The sequence below is a fragment of the Lithobates pipiens genome, unplaced genomic scaffold (genome assembly GCF_037356315.1).
Source record: "Lithobates pipiens isolate NorthernLeopardFrog02 unplaced genomic scaffold, aLitPip1_a1.2 Scaffold_8, whole genome shotgun sequence".
Classification (NCBI taxonomy): domain Eukaryota; kingdom Metazoa; phylum Chordata; class Amphibia; order Anura; family Ranidae; genus Lithobates; species Lithobates pipiens.
This window is the reverse complement of record NW_027507903.1, coordinates 652,157,295-652,177,499: the sequence shown is the minus strand read 5'-3', so window position 1 is coordinate 652,177,499 and position 20,205 is coordinate 652,157,295. Positions and strand designations below refer to the sequence as shown.

Genomic DNA, 20,205 nt, shown 5'->3' with positions numbered 1-20,205 from the left:
CGAATGTCCCCCAAAACTTCCGCCCAATTTCACTATTAAATCAAGATCTGAAAATATACGCCAAAACTATTGCCTGTAGACTAATTAACATCATGCCCCACCTCATTCACCAGGATCAGGCAGGTTTCACCAAAGGGAGGCAAGCCCCCGATGCCACCAGAAGAATGCTCAACTTAATCCACCAAGCACAATCAACAGGAACGCCTTCTCTGCTTCTCTCTTTGGATGCAGAGAAGGCGTTCGGTAGAGTTCACTGGCCCTACCTCACCTCAGTCTTGAAAAAGTTTGGTTTTACAGGTCTTATATTAAATGCCATCATGGCACTATATACTACTCCGGAAGCACAAGTCTTCACGGAAGGAATGCTATCCCGCCCATTTTCCATCACCAATGGTACCCGCCAGGGTTGCCCCCTATCACCCCTTATTTTCAACTTAGTTATGGAACCCCTGGCTGAACATATAAGGTCTCTCTCTACTATCACTGGTATAACAATTGGCCCTGTTTCCCATAAAATTTGCTTGTTCGCAGATGATGTCATCTTGAGTCTTACTAACCTGACCTCTTCCCTGGCTGAGGTTCATAGAATACTTAAATGGTTCAGTTCGGTCTCACTTTACAAAGTAAATGAGTCCAAATCCCTCATACTTGATATAAATATTGACGCCGCCACGAAAAATCTCCTGCAAATACAATATCCATTTCAATGGGCATCTACTCACATCCCATATCTTGGCATCCAATTACCAAGATCCCTAAAACATCTCTACTCGGTCAATTTCCCTACACTCTTACACAACATACAGCAAACATCACAGAAACTAGCAAAGCATGAACTTTCATGGACTGGTAAACTCGCCGCCTTCAAAATGATTTGCCTCCCCCAAATCCTCTATTTCTTCCGCACACTTCCTATCCCTCTCCCAACTACATTCTTCCGTTCATTACAAACAATATATAATAAATACCTCTGGAAGGGGAAGAAACCCCGGTGTGCTCACTCATATCTCATCAAACACAAAACAGTGGGCGGAATAGGCTCCATAGACTTTAAAGACTACCACTCAGCAGCCATATTATCCCAACTTCCACATTGGCTTTGCCCACAACCACTCACTCCTTGGGCCCAGATAGAACGACAAACGATCACTAACACTGATTTAAAATACTGGCTGCTCAGTATACTTCTAGGTACTAACATTCCGACCTACTTATCCCCGACTATGAAAGCGTCGGCCCTGGCATGGCGTAGACTTGTCAACAGACTTCCCGAAACTCCTTCCCCCAACTTTAGTATTCCTTTAGAAACACTTACTCATTTAACACCTGACTTACCGACTTCACTCTGGTCCGTCAAAGGTATTCATACCCTCCAACACTTGTACCAAAATCACCATCTCAAACCCTTCTCCCAACTACAATCTGAATATAATCTTCCCAGCTCAGAATACTTTACTTACATGCGCATCGGGCACTGCTTATCTAATACGCCTTCCCCGCTGTATACAATTCCCCCTAAGACTTGGAAGTTTCTCAATAATACGACTTCAAATATTAAAGGCATAACTCACTTTTACAATCTCCTACAACACAAACACACCTTCCTTAACCACTTGCCGCCCGCCCTATTACAAATTGACGGCGGCAAAGTGGTTTCATTATCCTAACCTCACGTCATATGACGTGATTAGGATAATGAGCCGCTGCGCGCCCCCGGGGGCGCGCATCGCGGCGATCGTTGTTGCGGGGTGTCAGTCTGACACCCGGCAACTACGATCTCGGTAAAGAGTCTCCGACGGAGACTCTTTACCATGTGATCAGCCGTGTCCAATCACGGCTGATCACAGTGTAAATGGGAAGAGCCGGTGATCGGCTTTCCCTCACTCGCGTCTGTCAGACGCGAGTAGAGGAGAGCCGATCGGCTGCTCCTCTGACAGGGGGGGGTCTGTGCTGATCGATTATCAGCACAGCCCCCCCGAGGATGCCCACACTGGACCACCAGGGACACCACTAGACCACCAGGGAAAAGGTAATAAAAATCCATAATCCTCCCTAGACCACCAGGGTGCCAGTCAGCACAATGGGTGCCAATCAGTGCCCATAATGGATGCCAATCAGTGGCCACAATGGGCATCACTGATTGGCATGCATTATTGTTTGGCACTGATTGGCATCCATTACTATAACACCGATGCCGCCTATGAGTGCCCACCTGTGCCGCCTATGAGTGCTCACCTGTGCCGCCTGAGTGCCCACCTGTGCCGCCTATGAGTGCCCACCTGTGCCGCCTATGAGTGCCCACCTGTGCCGCCTATCCATGCCCACCTGTGCCGCCTATCTATGCCCACCTGTGCCGCCTATCTATGCCCACCTGTGCCGCCTATCCATGCCCACCTGTGCCGCCTATCCATGCCCATCCGTGCCGCCCATCCGCGCCAGCTATCAGTGCCAATTTGTGCCACCTATCAGTGTCCGTCCGTGTCGCCCATCCGTGTCGCCCATCCGTGTCGCTCATCCGTGTCGCTCATCAGTGCCGCCTATCAGTGCCACTTCATTGGTGCCACATTGGTGCCCATCAGTGCCACCTTATCAGTGCCCATCAGTGTAGCCCCATCAGTGCCCATCAGTGAAGGAGAAAACGTACTTATTTACAAAGTTTTGAAACTGAAACAAAAAAAAAACATTTTTTTTTTCAAAATTTTCGGTATTTTTTTATTTGTAGCGCAAAAAATAAAAACCGTAGAGGTGATCAAATACCACCAAAAGAAAGCTCTATTTGTGGGAAAAAAATGATAAAAATTTCATTTGGGTACAGTGTAGCATGACCGCGCAATTGTCATTCAAAGTGCGACAGCGCTGAAGGCTCAAAATTGGTCTGGGCAGGAAGGTGTTTAAGTGCCCTGTATTGAAGTGGTTAAATTGGCTCCCCATCATAAATGGGAGACAGACTTAGCACACTTGTATACGGACGACCAGTGGCAATTGGCAATTAATGTTACCTACAAATATACAAAGTGTTCAGCATTGTGGGAACTCATGCAAAAAATCCCATTAAGGTATTACCTCACCCCAACTAGATTAGCATCCTTCGATCCCCATTCCACCAATAGCTGTTGGCGGTGCAAATCAGAAACCGGAAACTTAATCCACATCCTATGGGCTTGCCCTCATCTAAAACAATATTGGGAGGATGTTTTCAATCTCATTTCCTCAATTACTAATTGCACTGTGCCCCAGACTCCTGCATTGGCTATACTCAATTTGACCATTGATCAAATTCCTCACAACATGAGATGTGTCGCCACACATATACTACTTGCTGCCAGGCTTAATATCACCAGACACTGGAGATTGGACACCCCTCTCACTTTAGCGCAAGTGTCAGATATAGTGAATCTACATTGCGACTACGAGTCCGGGTTGACAATGGGCAGTGGTCGGTCTTCTAAAACCGCTGCTAATTGGCAACCTTGGATAAAGTGGAACTCAGCTGTGACTAGTACTCCATGATGGTAATTTTTAGACCTAGTCCTGAATTCTTGACCGAGCAATACTAGATACTATCTTTTACTTGTTCCTTGGATTACCCCCCTTTTTTTTACCATATCTCCAATGAGATGACACTTTAGTCTAACGTCCTTTAGGGGGAATCTCCTATTGGTGTGGCACTAATGATCCCCTACGGGGTGCCACACTAGTGGGAATTCTGGTTACGTTTTCTCGGGTCATATTACTTACCTAGTTTTTCTTTTTTCCCTTTCTTCCTTTTTATTTCCTTATATACATTTTTGAATTACATTACCTACTGATGTATACGTATAACAGTGTTAAACAACGAAACCATTGTATATGTTATGTATTGATGTCGCTGTTCGACGTACTGTGTTAATTGTACCTGTAACTCTATATTATTCTCAATAAAAAACTTAAAGTTGGAAAAAAAAAATTGACCTCTTCAAAATTGTTCCATCATACTGCCACCTTCAAAACTGCCCTATCTTATTGCCCCATCAAAATTGCCCCATCCTATTGCCCCATCATATTGCCCTCATCAAAATTGCCCCATCATATTGCCCCCATCAAAACTGCCCTATCAAATTTTCCCATGAAATTGCCCCATCAAAATTGCCACATCATATTGCCCCATCAAAATTGTCCCATTATACTGCCACCAAAATTGCCCCATCCTATTGCCCCGATTAAAAACTGCCCTATGCTATTGCCCTCTCAAAATTGCCCCATTATACTGCCACCATCAAAACTGTTCCCCATCAAAATTGCCCAATCATACTGCCACCATCAACATTGCCCCATCAAATTGCCACCATCAAAATTGCCCCATCATATTGCCCCCATCAAAATTGCCCCATTATACGGCCGCCACCAAACTTGCCCCATCTTGTTGCCCCCATCAAAACTGCCCCATGAAATTGCCCCATCAAAATTGCCCCATCATATGCCCCCATCAAAATTGCCAAATTATAGTGCCCCATCACAATTGCCCCATCATATTGCCCCATCAAAATTGTCCCTTCACAATTGCCCATTATACTACCCCATCAAAACTGCCCCCATCAAAACTGCCCCCATCAAAACTGCCCCATCAAAATTGACCCAACTTATTGCCCCCATCAAATTTGCCCCTTTATACTGTTACCACCAAAATTGCCCCATCAAAACTGCCCCATCAAAACTGCCTCATCCTATTGCCCCATGAAATTGCCCCCATCAAAATTGCCCCATCATACTGCCACCATCAAAATTGCCCCATCATATTGCCCCCATCAAATTTCCTCATCCTACTGACACAATCAAAACTACCCCATCCTATTGCCCTCATCAAAATTGCCCCATTATACTGCCACCATCAAAATTTCCACAATCAAAACTGCCTCATTCTATTGCCCGATCAAATTGCCCCCTTAAAATGCCCCCCATAAAATTTCCCCTTCATACTGCCACCATCAAAATTGCCCCATCATACTGTTGCAATCAAAATTGCCCCCATCAAATTGCTCCATCAAATTTCCCTATGAAATTGCTCCCATCAAAAATGTCCTATTATATTTCCACCATCAAAATTGCCCCACAAAACTGCCCAATCATAATGCCACCATCAAAATTGCCCCATCAAAACTGCCCCATTCTATTGCCCCCATCAAAATTGCCCCATTATACTGCCATCATCTAAATTGCCCCATCAAAATTGCTCCATCGTAATTGCCCCATCATATTGCCCCCATTAAAACTGCCACCATCCTATTGCCCCCATCAAAATGCACCATTATACTGCCACCATAAAAATAGCTCCATCAAAATGGCTCCATCAAAACGGCCCCATTATATTGCCCCATTATACTGCCACCATCAAAATTGCCCCATCTTATTTTCCCCATAAAAACTGCCACCATCAAACCTGCCCCATCAAATTGCCTGATGAGGCTACACTGATTGGAACCACTGGTGGGCACTGATTGATGTGCACTGTGGGCACATATGAGGCGGCTTTGCATTTCATTTTCTAAGACCCCGCCCACTGATTAGTCATTGGATGTGTCTACTTCTGCCCCTCCCTGGAAGAACATTTCATTTTCTAAGACCCCACCCACTGATTAGTCATTGGATGTGTCTACTTCTGCCCCGCCCTGGAAGAACATTTAATTTTCTAAGACTCTGCCCACTGATTATTCATTGGATGTGTCTAATTCTGCCTTTCCTGGAAGAACATCTCCTCTTTCCTGTTTCTCCCTCCAGTGTTAATCACTGTAAAGGGACATTATGGTGCTGTGATGATCTTTGCTCCGTTATCTCCACAAACCGAACTCTGACCTATCTGCGGATAACATTGCATGATGATGAGAAGATGTCGGAGTCAGAAGTGAGACAACGTTGTGAGGTCCTGCGGAATGCCGGCTTCTATGTGTATAGATGGTAAGATCTGTTAAATTGGAGGTAACACACATACTAAGTCTTAGAATGTGAATAGTAACGTGTAGACAACATTGGATGGGGATGAGATGATGGAGATGAGATTATGGGGGTGAGATGATGGAGATGCGATGATGGGGGGTGAGATGATGGAGGTGAGATGATGGAGATGTGATGATGGGGGTGAGATGATGGAGATGAGATGATGGAGGTGAGATGATGGAGATGTAATGATGGGGGTGAGATGATGGAGGTGAGATGATGGATGTGAGGTGATGGGGATGAGATGATGGAGATGAGATGATGGAGATGAGATGATGGAGATGAGACGTTGTTGGGAGGTCTTCTGACACCCGGGCTGCTCTGTAATGAAGATGGAAGGAAGGGTGACAAACATTCTATACAATTTCTGTAGAGCCCATTGGAGGTCTCTGTAGTTATACAGATAATGAGAGAGATGATTGAGATTTCCTGTGCCAGTCACAGATTTCCCAGATGATGGAGAATGTATTCCTCATCCCAAGTTTTATCATTACAGATGGGGGATGGGGAAAATCAGATCCACCAATAATAATCTTAGTCAGGTCCTACAATCTTCCACAAGGTTTTACCTTTACAGAAAAATAACCCCTCCCCATCCCCCGAGGTCCATCCAATGTGTCAGTATAACTGAGCCAATCAGATGTGTGTTCTCAGCCTGTACACATGACAGCCCAGCACACCCGGCATACAGTCTGCTATCCCAATGGTTGGATGGAGATGAGTGTGTGGCCCCTGCCATGAGGGCCCCTCACTTTTCCATCATTTCTTACAGAGCACAGTATGAGCCCCTCCCCCCCTTCCATCATCACAGCAACATTTCTTCCTCTAACACTCTCATTTCATTCTTCTATGAAGGCATGAAGAATACTGGCTTGTATTTATATACAGAAGAAGATCAGAAGATGGTGTGTGGGAGCCCCTCCCCCTCTCAGGTAATACACAGATCCTGATATGAAGAGAATGTCCGGAATGGATGATATCAGAGTAAAGTCACATCAACTCTCAGCTTTTATTTTCTCTTTCTCATCCTTAAATATAGAATTCCAGTAATAGTAATCTTTCTCTTCTTTTCCTCTTCTAAATGGCGTCATTTATGCTCAGTATTGCCCACTTCCTCTGTTGCTGTGTGACCGGTGCCCCTTCACAGTACTGATCTGATAGGGGCACCCGCGCATGCGCGCTCCCATCTATTGTACTACAAGCCTGCGGTGACACACTGGCTGCACCACACATCAGATCACCGCTACAGCTCCGCCTCCATTGTCATCGGATTGGAGCCCCGCCTCTGCCCCGCCTCCTCTCTATGAGTGATAGTTGTCCCCGCACTTTCAGAGCTGCATGTGGATTGGCTCCTGGATGATGTTCTGTGACAATGGCACAAGGACCAAACATTACAACAAACTTTATTCATACAAGACACTGTCCTGTTGTGTCAACGTTTAGGCCCCTTACACACGGTACGGATCAGTAATGATCCGCCCCGTGATGATCCGCTTGCTCAGCAGGGATCGCTCCGTTGTCCCCGCTGAGCCGGCAGTGGACAGGGCAGTCTCTGCACACTGTGCAGGGACCGCCCTGTCAGCTCTCTGCTCTCCTCTATGGGGATCGGATGAGCACGGACCGTCTGTCCGTGTTCATCCGATCCGCTCTGCAGACGGATAGAAAAATAGGATTTTCCTCCGTCTGCAGAATCAGACAATAGCGGAGGCGGACGATAGTGGGTGTCTGCTTATGTTTATCCGCAGACACCCGCTATCCCATAGGAATGCATGTATGTCTGTATTTCATCCGCAAACGGATGGATGAAATACGGACATAATGTCCGCATGTGTGAAAGCGGCCTTACTGACAATACATTTTACTGACTCACAATTTTCATTGGAAAAAAATGTTATATTTTAACCATCACCACCAATCATTGTGTGTCACCCCCAGGAAGATTCTGTGTCACCCCCCAGGAAGATTCTGTGTCACCCCCCGAAATAGATTCTGTGTCACCCACCAGGAAGATTCTGTGTCACCCCCCCACGAAGATTCTGTGTCACCCCCCAGGAAGATTCTGTGTCACCCCCCAGGAAGATTCTGTGTCACCCCCCCAGGAAGATTCTGTGTCACCCCCAGGAAGATACTGTGTCACCCCCAGGAAGATACTGTGTCACCCCACAGAAATATTTTGTGTCACCCCCCAGGAAGATTCTGTGCGAATCTGAAAATCTAACTAATTAATAAAAACTATTAAATTATAGGTATTGGAATTTCCTTTCAATCTTGGCTGTTAGTGAACGTAATGAGTACAAATTCATCCAAAGTTACAAATTATCTGAAATAATGAATTCTGCATCTAAAATAATGGAATGTAACAATCTAATAATAATAATAATACATTATTATTATTATTATTATTATTATTATTATTAATTTGTTCCATTCCATTCGTTATTTTGGATAATTTGTAACATCAGATACATTTTTATGTTCACTAAGCCAAATTTGAAAGGAAATTCCAATACCTATAATTTATTAGTTAGTAGTTATTTCAAATTTTAATGATTTTCTTTCTTTTTTTCAGATTTTTGGATTTTTGATTTACTGAATTTTCGGAAATTTGGAAATTCATAATTCGAAAATTCAGAAATTTAAAAATTCGGAAATGTCAAAATTCAAAATCCGAATTTTCGGATTTCCGAAATTTCTGAAAAAAAGCAAAAAATGAATGAAATGAAAATTAATTTTTTTTTGTCAGTGCACATGTCTAAGATTTTGTGTCACCCATCCCACTGCAGAGTATTACATGTCACCCATCCCACTGCAGAGTATTATGTATCACCCATCCCACTGCAGAGCATTACGTGTCACCCATCCCACTGCAGAGCATTACGTGTCACCCATCCCACTGCAGAGCATTACGTGTCACCCATCCCACTGCAGAGCATTACGTGTCACCCATCCCACTGCAGAGCATTGGGTGTCACCCATCCCACTGCAGATCATTATGTGTCACCCATCCCATTGCAGAGTATTACGTGTCACTCTTCCCGCTGCAGAGCATTACATGTCACCCATCCCGCTGCAGAGCCTTCCGTGTCACCCATCCCACTGCAGAGCATTACGTGTCACCCATCCCACTGCAGAGAATTACGTGTCACCCATCCCGATTGTCAGGAAATGTTCCATCCGCTGATAATATCTGTCTCTTGGCGTGCAGTACTGAGGTCCACCAGCAGGTGTCTCCTGTCAGTTTTGAGCTGTCAGGAGAGCTTTTCCCTGCTGATGCTAGATCATCTTTGGGCCGCAGTACTGGCGTCCACCAGCGGATGGATCCTGGCAGTATGGAGCAGGCAGCACCTCCTGCAATCAGGTGTCACTTGAGGCCAATCACAGGCCTATAAATAGCTGACAAGCAGTCATATGTTTGCCTCGGTATTGTTCCTTGTGCCCTGACCTGCTGCTTGCGATCCTGAACCTGTTCCTGTACCCTGAACCTGTGACCCGTGGCTCTGATCCTGTTTCCCTGTCCTGGTCCCAACCCTGTCCCACCTGTTACCATTATTCCTGTCCTGAAGTCTGATCCATCCATCCTCTCCCTGTCCTGTGTTCCTTACCCCATTTGCTGATCTCCCCGTGTATGACCTTGGCCTGGCTTGTGACTCTGATTCTGGACTGCCCTTGTTTATTTGCTGATCCTCTGTGTATGACCCTGGCCTGCCTATCGTTTACGGTACTTGCATTTCCCATTTATTGTACATATCTGTCTGTTGTTGTTTGGGGGTCTTTGTTGGTTGGTTTATTGCACTGTGTGGTTGTATTCATATTATTCACTTTCTTTAATAAATCATATTTCACTTATACACGTTTGGGTTTCCTCTGTTGCAGTCCACACAGTTCTGGTCTTATCTGATACGTGACAGAATACCGAGGCCATCCCTGACCAGAAGTGGCTACACAGAGGAACCATCTTGGTTCAGGTTGCTTACTGAAATGAAATTAGAGGTAATCCGTTATTATGCTTTGTTGGCGTCTGAGAGTGGTGACTATCTCCGCCAGACACTGAAAGGATGGACCAGTGATCAGCTGTTGGAAACCATTCGTTTAGCTCACTCCTGGGTTGATCAGGGCTGTATGTTGTTTGGGGATGTTCAGCCGTTAATTAAAATCTGCACAGAGCTGGCCCTGCCCTGCATCCCAGAGGGCCAGGATGATTTTTCTCCCCCCTTCAGTATTAATCAAGTCGCATCACTGGTATGGCTTCTGGAAGATGATTCCCCTTACTTTTTTGAGCATTACACAGCCTGTTCCCAACAGATGATAATAGAATGTGTTGATTCCGTACAATCCCTTGTTAGACAGGCAGTCTGTAACCCGCAGTTTGTACAACCACTACTTTTAGCATGGTCTGGTATTTTGCAATCGGCCACAGCCAGCCCACAACTTACCCTCTCTGCTACCAAACACCCGCCTGCCCAAGAGTCTCTTCCTCCATCACCTATGGCAACCTCAGTTTCAGCCCAATATACTCTACTTCCCACCAAATATCAATACCCTGTTTCTTCCTGCTGCACATATCCTGCCTTTAATCCAACGGCCTCTTTACTACGGCCCACTATCCCTCAAGAACTTCCCCCAGCCACTGTTACCTCTTCCCTGCCATATTCCAACCCTTCTCTCCAGTCTTCTTCATCCCCTACCTATAGATCTGCAGCTACCTACAGGCCTTCAGTAGCTAAATCTAAAAAGAAATGGAAGTTCTTTCCTACCCATTTGATCCTGCCAGTAACGCAACCTGCCTCCGCACCAACCAACCTGCTCCAGTCTGCCTGCATGCCAGCCGAACCTGATCACCCTCCTGATTCTGCCAATCATCTGCCTGCTATCCAGCCTGACGCCTTGCAGCCTGATGTCCCGGCCTTCCAGCCTGATGCCTTGCAGCCTGATGTCCCGGCCTTCCAGCCTGACGCCTTGCAGCCTGATGTCCCGGCCTTCCAGCCTGACGCCTTGCAGCCTGATGTCCCGGCCTTCCAGCCTGACGCCTTGCAGCCTGATGTCCCGGCCTTCCAGCCTGACGCCTTGCAGCCTGATGTCCCGGCCTTCCAGCCTGACGCCTTGCAGCCTGACGTCCCGGCCTTGCAGCCTGACGTCCCGGCCTTGCAGCCTGACGCCTTGCAGCCTGACGCCTTGCAGCCTGATGTCCCGGCCTTGCAGTCTGACGCCTTGCAGCCTGATGTCCCGGCCTTGCAGTCTGACGCCTTGCAGCCTGATGTCCCGGCCTTGCAGTCTGACGCCTTGCAGCCTGATGTCCCAGCCTGGCAGTCTGACGCCTTGCAGTCTGATGTCCCGGCCTTCCAGCCTGACGCCTTCCAGCCTGATGTCCCGGTCGTCCAGCCTGACGACTTCCAGTCTGATGTCCCGGTCGTCCAGCCTGACGACTTCCAGTCTGATGTCCCGGTCGTCCAGCCTGACGACTTCCAGCCTGATGTCCCGGCCTTCCAGCCTGACGACTTCCAGCCTGATGTCCCGGCCTTCCAGCCTGACGACTTCCAGCCTGATGTCCCGGCCTTCCAGCCTGATGACTTCCAGCCTGATGTCCCGGCCTTCCAGCCTGACGACTTCCAGCCTGATGTCCCGGCCCTCCAGCCTGATGTCCCGGCCTTCCAGCCTGACGCCTTCCAGCCTGACGCCTTCCAGCCTGACGCCTTCCAGCCTGACGCCTTGCAGTCTGATGTCTCGGCCTTCCAGTCTGATGCCTTGCAGTCTGATGTCCCGGCCTTCCAGCCTGACGACTTCCAGCCTGATGTCCCGGCCTTCCAGCCTGACGACTTCCAGCCTGATGTCCCGGCCTTCCAGCCTGACGACTTCCAGCCTGACGCCTTCCAGCCTGACGCCTTGCAGTCTGATGTCCCGGCCTTCCAGTCTGATGCCTTGCAGTCTGATGTCCCGGCCTTCCAGTCTGATGCCTTGCAGTCTGATGTCCCGGCCTTCCAGTCTGATGCCTTGCAGTCTGATGTCCCGGCCTTCCAGTCTGATGCCTTGCAGTCTGATGTCCCGGCCTTCCAGTCTGATGCCTTGCAGTCTGATGTCCCGGCCTTCCAGTCTGATGTCTTGCAGTCTGATGTCCCGGCCTTCCAGTCTGATGTCTTGCAGTCTGATGTCCCGGCCTTCCAGTCTGATGTCTTGCAGTCTGATGTCCCGGCCTTCCAGTCTGATGTCTTGCAGTCTGATGTCCCGGCCTTCCAGTCTGATGTCTTGCAGTCTGATGTCCCGGCCTTCCAGTCTGATGTCTTGCAGTCTGATGTCCCGGCCTTCCAGTCTGATGCCTTCCAGTCCGATGCCTTCCAGTCTGATGTCCCGGCCTGCCAGTCTGATGCCTTCCAGTCTGATGTCCCGGCCTGCCAGTCTGATGCCTGCCAGTCTGATGCCTGCCAGTCTGATGCCTTCCAGTCTGATGTCCCGGCCTGCCAGTCTGATGCCTTCCAGTCTGATGTCCTGGCCTGCCAGTCTGATGCCTTCCAGTCTGATGTCCCGGCTTGCCAGTCTGATGCCTTCCAGTCTGATGTCCCGGCCTGCCAGTCTGATGCCTTCCAGTCTGATGTCCCGGCCTGCCAGTCTGATGCCTTCCAGTCTGATGTCCCGGCCTGCCAGTCTGATGCCTTCCAGTCTGATGTCCCGGCCTGCCAGTCTGATGCCTTCCAGTCTGATGCCTGCCAGTCTGATGCCTTCCAGTCTGATGCCTGCCAGTCTGATGCCTTCCAGTCTGATGCCTGCCAGTCTGATGCCTTCCAGTCTGATGTCCCGGCCTGCCAGTCTGATGCCTTCCAGTCTGATGTCCCGGCCTGCCAGTCTGATGCCTTCCAGTCTGATGTCCCGGCCTGCCAGTCTGATGCCTTCCAGTCTGATGTCCCGGCCTGCCAGTCTGATGCCTTCCAGTCTGATGTCCCGGCCTGCCAGTCTGATGCCTTCCAGTCTGATGTCCCGGCCTGCCAGTCTGATGCCTTCCAGTCTGATGTCCCGGCCTGCCAGTCTGATGCCTTCCAGTCTGATGTCCCGGCCTGCCAGTCTGATGCCTTCCAGTCTGATGTCCCGGCCTGCCAGTCTGATGCCTTCCAGTCTGATGTCCCGGCCTGCCAGTCTGATGCCTTCCAGTCTGATGTCCCGGCCTGCCAGTCCGATGCCTTCCAGTCTGATGTCCCGGCCTGCCAGTCCGATGCCTTCCAGTCTGATGTCCCGGCCTGCCAGTCCGATGCCTTCCAGTCTGATGTCCCGGCCTGCCAGTCCGATGCCTTCCAGTCTGATGTCCCGGCCTGCCAGTCCGATGCCTTCCAGTCTGATGTCCCGGCCTGCCAGTCCGATGCCTTCCAGTCTGATGTCCCGGCCTGCCAGTCCGATGCCTTCCAGCCTGCCGTCCCGGTGCCTGCCCTGCAGCCTCCTGGTCTGATGTGCCTGCCTCCCGGCCTGAGGTGTTCCTGCCCGCTGTCCAGCCTGAAGTGCCAGTGCCCGCTGTCCAGCCTGAAGTGCCGGTGCCCGCTGTCCAGCCTGCGGTGCCCATTTCACCAGCTTGAAGTGCCTGTGCCCTCTGCCCAGCTTGATGTACCCGCTGCCTCGCTTGATGTGCCTGCTGCTAAACCTGTTATGACTCTGCCTGTTGCCCAGCTTGATGCCATGGACTTGTCCCAGCAGCAGCTAGTTGGAGCGTCCGGAGGCCGCTCCTTTGAGGGGGGGTACTGTCAGGAAATGTTCCATCCTCTGATAATATCTGTCTCTTGGCGTGCAGTACTGAGGTCCACCAGCAGGTGTCTCCTGTCAGTTTTGAGCTGTCAGGAGAGCTTTTCCCTGCTGATGCTAGATCATCTTTGGGCCGCAGTACTGGCGTCCACCAGCGGATGGATCCTGGCAGTATGGAGCAGGCAGCACCTCCTGCAATCAGGTGTCACTTGAGGCCAATCACAGGCCTATAAATAGCTGGCAAGCAGTCATATGTTTGCCTCGGTATTGTTTCTTGTGCCCTGACCTGCTGCTTGCGATCCTGAACCTGTTCCTGTACCCTGAACCTGTGACCCGTGGCTCTGATCCTGTTTCCCTGTCCTGGTCCCAACCCTGTCCCACCTGTTACCATTATTCCTGTCCTGAAGTCTGATCCATCCATCCTCTCCCTGTCCTGTGTTCCTTACCCCATTTGCTGATCTCCCCGTGTATGACCTTGGCCTGGCTTGTGACTCTGATTCTGGACTGCCCTTGTTTATTTGCTGATCCTCTGTGTATGACCCTGGCCTGCCTATCGTTTACGGTACTTGCATTTCCCATTTATTGTACATATCTGTCTGTTGTTGTTTGGGGGTCTTTGTTTGGTTTATTGCACTGTGTGGTTGTATTCATATTATTCACTTTCTTTAATAAATCATATTTCACTTATACACGTTTGGGTTTCCTCTGTTGCAGTCCACACAGTTCTGGTCTTATCTGATACGTGACACCGATGCAGAGAATTACGTGTCACCCATCCCCCTGCAGAACATTATGTGTCACCCATCCCCCTGCAGAGCATTACATGTCATCCATCCCACTGCAGAGAATTATGTGCCACCCACCCCACTGCAGAACATCATGTGTCACCCATCCCCCTGCAGAACATTACGTGTCGCCCATCCCACTGCAGAGCATTATGTGTCACCCATTCCACTGCAGAGCATTACATGTCACCCATCCCACTGCAGAGAATTACGTGTCACCCATCCCACTGCAGAGCATTATGTATCACCCATCCCACTGCAGAGTATTAGGTGTTACCCATCCCACTGCAGAGCATTGCGTGTCACCCATCCCACTGCAGAGCATTGCATGTCACCCATCCCACTGCAGATCATTATGTGTCACCCATCCCACTGCAGAGTATTACGTGTCACTCTTCCCACTGCAGACCATTACGTGTCACCCATCACGCTGCAGAACCTTCCGTGTCACCCATCCCACTGCAGAGCATTACGTGTCACCCATCCCACTGCATAGAATTGCATGTCACCCATCCCACTGCAGAGAATTATGTGTCACCCATCCCACTGCAGAACATCATGTGTCACCCATCCCCCTGCAGAACATTATGTGTCACCCATCCCTCTGCAGAACATTATGTGCCACCCATCCCACTGCAGAGTATTATGTATCACCCATCCCACTGCAGAGCATTATGTATCACCAATCCCACTGCAGAGTATTAGGTTTCACCCATCCCACTGCAGAGCATTACGTGTTACCCATCCCACTGCAGATCATTATGTGTCACCCATCCCACTGCAGAGTATTACGTGTCACTCTTCCCACTGCAGAGCATTATGTGTCACCCATCCTGCTGCAGAGCCTTCCGTGTCACCCATCCCACTGCAGAGCATTATGTGTCACCCATCCCACTGCATAGAATTACATGTCATCCATCCCACTGCAGAGAATTATGTGCCACCCACCCCACTGCAGAACATCATGTGTCACCCATCCCCCTGCAGAACATTATGTGTCACCCATCCCACTGCAGAGCATTATGTGTCACCCATCCCACTGCAGAGCATTACATGTCACCCATCCCACTGCAGAGAATTACGTGTCACCCATCCCACTGCAGAGCATTATGTGTCACCCATCCCACTGCAGAGTATTACATGTCACCCATCCCACTGCAGAGTATTACATGTCACCCATCCCACTGCAGATTATTATGTGTCACCCATCCCGCTGCAGAGCCTTCCGTGTCAACCATCCCACTGCAGAGCATTACATGTCACCCATCCCACTGCAGAGCATTGCATGTCACCCATCCCACTGCAGAGCATTGTATGTCATCCATCCCACTGCAGAGTATAACGTGTCACCCATCCCACTGCAGAGCGTTGCGTGTCACCCATCCCACTGCAGATCATTATGTGTCACCCATCCCACTGCAGAGTATTACCTGTCACTCTTCCCACTGCAGAGCATTACATGTCACCCATCCCGCTGCAGAGCCTTCCGTGTCACCCATCCCACTGCAGAGCATTACGTGTCACCCATCCCACTGCAGAGCATTATGTGTCACCCATCCCACTGCAGAGAATTACATGTCACCCATCCCACTGCAGAGAATTACATGTCACCCATCCCACTGCAGAGAATTATGTGTCACCCATCCCCCTGCAGAACATTATGTGTCACCCATCCCACTGCAGAGCATTATGTGTCACCCATTCCACTGCAGAACATTATGTGTCACCCATCCCGCTGCAGAACATTATGTGTCACCCATCCCACTGCAGAGAATTACATGTCACCCATCCCACTGCAGAGCATTATGTGTCACCCATCCCACTGCAGAGAATTATGTGTCACCCATCCCACTGCAGAGCATTATGTGTCACCCACCCCACTGCAGAGCATTATGTGTCACCCACCCCACTGCAGAGCATTATGTGTCACCCATCCCACTGCAGATCATTATGTGTCACCCATCCCACTGCAGAGTATTACATGTCACCCATCCCACTGCAGAGCATTGTATGTCACCCATCCCACTGCTTAGCATTACATGTCACCCATCCCATTGCAGAGTATTACGTCTAGTCACTTGTGATGGGCAGAACACCCTGTTGTTCGGTTCATGTCAGAACTTTCATGTCACAAAAGTTTGGACCTGAACAGGAAACCCCATTGTAGTTTATGGGGCCTGAACTGGAAAAATCAAAAGTTCCCTTTTTAAAGGCTTATAATATAGTCTTTGGCAATAAAGAGGGTATGTGGGCCCGGGTACTGCCCTGGGGGACATCAGAAAAACTATTTTATAAAACAATCTTTTTTTTAAAGGAGAAGTGATTTTAGTGATGCTTAAAGTGAAACAATAAAAACTAAAAATTTCTTTAAATATGGTGCCGGGGGGTCCCCTTAGTCTGCCTGTAAAGTGGCACATTTGTACCATGTATAGAACCTGTTACCAGATGATCCATCAAAAAAACTATTCATAGAACCAGAGCCCCTCCTTATATTTAGATGTAACCAATCTCTTTGTAACATTCTAGTGTCAAGTCATTTCTCTCCCCAAAATAATAGAGACCCCCTGTGGTTCTTTAGCTCGTGGAACTTTCCTCTTCGGCAAATGGGATTTCTGTCAGTTCATTCAACCAGGCAGAATTGTCCACTTCCTCTCAGGTGAAGAGCTAACCATCTATCACTTTGTGAACTGGGACACTATTGGCAGAGGGTATTTGCTCACGTGTGGCTCTGGAAGCCATTATGTGGGCAAAACTAATGCCCGGTACACACAATCTGATTATCGGACAAATGATTATCCATTTTTTTTGCATGTTAATCTCACGTCAAATCTGATGAGTTTACTAAAGTCACGGAAATTCTTGTATGAAAGAATTAAAAATCGGAAGTGATGTCATGTGTTGTAATGCGTTTGTATTGCATTTTCGAATGACAGCTGTACTGATTAAATGAAAATCATACGATCTGGCATCGTACGAAAAAATTTCCATGCACGTCCGATAGAAAAATATCGGATGAACTGTCCTGATCAGCTCTGTACTAATGATCCGATTATTACTGATTAATTCAAAAGCATTTTTCGCATGATTTTCGGATCCTGTGTACGGGGCTTAAGCAACATTTCTGGAGAGGTATTAAAGAACACGTCACAGATATACATATAGGGGTCTCCAAGATAACCTATACCCAGACACTTTGCCCAGGCCCATGATTATAAAATGGAGTCTTTAAGGTTCCAGGTACTTGTTAGAATTCACCCCCCGGTAAGGGGGGAAGACCTTGATCAGAAAATCCTGCAAATTGAGGCGAAATTGATATACAAACTAAGGACCACTCAATCTCCAGGGTTACATGACGCCATTAGATATGCCCCATTTCTTTAAATATTTGACTCCAATTTATGGTAAATTTAGGCCCTCTCCTTCTTTATTCCCCCATTGTTTTCCCTTTCCTGATCTAATCTAAAAATAGATTTTTCCTTGTTGAATGGCCACATTGGCTTGACTTGCTAATAATAAAAAATGCTTTCTGTACATCTCCCTATGTACCTTTCTGATATGTAGACTATGTATTTCTGTAAGGTATCTGTATGTATATTGTAAATGTCCGGCAATAATCTGTCAAACTGAGAATATATGGACCAAAGGTAGTATATAATATATCTATCTATCTATATATATATATATATATATATATATATATATATATATATATATATATAATGTATGTGTATATATATAATGTGTTTTCATCTCTATGGGTTTTCACTTATGTTTAATTCCATTTTATTTACTTTTCCTTATAAACAATGTTCTGTGGATCTGCCGTCCGTTATGATGGGAATAGCCTGGCCCGTGTCTGCCAATTGCCTGGGGGAGTAGAAGCTCTGCGGATGGATTTCCATACACAGGGTCTTTTGCACCCTTTTTTTCATCTTGGAATCCCATTTGGCTTGGCTACTGAATCACTGAATCAAATCACTACAGAGATTGAATGAATCAAATCTTGAAAGTGAATCCGATTCAATTCATTGTCAAAGATCCTCCCCTTTCAGGATGAGTAGAGAGGGGGCTGAAAACACAACAGCCTGGTAGAATATTAATATTCATGAATGGATTAGATATTACAGAATAATGGAGTTTAAATTAAAAAAAATAAAATATATATATATATATATATATATATATATATATATATTCTATGTATGGAAAAAGTGAAATGATATAAGATCTTTATACTCGTGAAAGTATATGCTCATAAGCATTTCTTGTGAGAGCTCACATATGGCAGTAATTAAGAGTGAGCTGAGCTCTCACCTCCTCTCATCTCTGAGCCCCTGTACACACGGTCGGACATTCTGCCAACCAAATCCGTCGGATTTTGTCCGTCGGATTTTGCCTGTCGGATCTTGTCCGAAACTGTTGCATACACACGGTCGGACTAAGTTGTCGAAAAATCCGATCATTCAGAACATGATGACGTAATTTCGTTATGATGGGACTACGTTCAGGCTAGTAGCCAATAGCTTTGATGTAGGAATTTGATGTGAGCATGCGTGGCACTTGGTCCGATCAAAATTCTCTACACATGATCGGAGTATGTCCGATCGAACCAGTTGGTCGGAAAATATTTCCAACAAGTTGGAAAATTGGGTCCGACGGATATTCAGACGGAATCAGTCCGATGCATACCACACACAGTCGGATTATCCGACAACACGGTCCGATAGGACACATTCTAACGGATTCTCCGACCGTGTGTACAGGGGCTGAGAAGGAAGGCTTCACATACTTTAAGATGTAAAGGTTCATGTTTTAGTTAAGATCATAATTTATTTATATTACAATATTTCTTGATTAGGATATTAATTAGAACGTTGCGTTTTAATTGCATATACCTACTGATATATGTAGTAGTTGATTTAGAAGTTAAAGGAAACGTATATTGTATATGTTTAATACTTTACACATAGCAGTCTTGCCCATCCCCACGGTGTTACTTGTATAGAGATGTTGTTGTATTTCAACATCTGGCATTAGATTTAAAGTTAGAAAACCATTTGCCGCAGTTTGCTGTGGAACTATAAGACAAAACAAACCTTTAAGCCTTTATAGGAGAAGGTGGGGGCTGATTTTAGGAGTAAAAAGCTAGTAACAGAGGGCAGACATGCACTCCACACAGACAGCTACACACATCAAGAGACATTGCTGCTACATCTACACACAGACACACATCTGATTCAATCTTCATCTTAACAATATAACACGCAGTATAACACGCACCCCAAGTTTAGGAGGGAAGTTTAAGGAAAAAAACTTACATTAAAATATCCATCAATGCAGCCTTGTCAGTGTCCATCTGCAGCCTTGTCCATCATTGTAGCCTAGCCCAGTGTCCATCTGCAACCTTGTCCATCATTGCAGCCTTGCCCAGTGTCCATCTGCAGCCTTGTCCATCATTGTAGCCTAGCCCAGTGTCCATCTTGTCCATCATTGTAGCCTAGCCCAGTGTCCATCTGCAGCCTTGTCCATCATTGTAGCCTAGCCCAGTGTCCATCTTGTCCATCATTGTAGCCTAGCCCAGTGTCCATCTGCAGCCTTGCCCAGTGCCTTTGCAGCCTTGCCAGTCTCTTTGCAGCATTTCTCCATTTCAAAATTTGGTGCCGATGGAGAGGAGTAAGCCGAGCGTACTTCAGCTTTACTCGGCTCCTCTCGCAGTCACGTCCATCTCCACTGA

At 47.4% G+C, this 20,205-nt stretch overlaps 1 protein-coding gene across 1 annotated transcript in view; it reads left to right on the top strand.

Annotated features, from left to right (window-relative positions):
- The window catches only part of LOC143961712 (NACHT, LRR and PYD domains-containing protein 12-like), a 145,251-nt gene that overhangs the window by 88,130 nt on the left and 36,916 nt on the right, over window positions 1-20,205 (top strand). Inside the window, exons 7-8 of the mRNA XM_077471040.1 lie at window positions 5,755-5,931; window positions 6,826-6,902. Of these exons, the coding sequence (XP_077327166.1) occupies window positions 5,755-5,931; window positions 6,826-6,902 (254 nt within the window). The remainder of the gene's footprint in view (window positions 1-5,754; window positions 5,932-6,825; window positions 6,903-20,205) is intronic.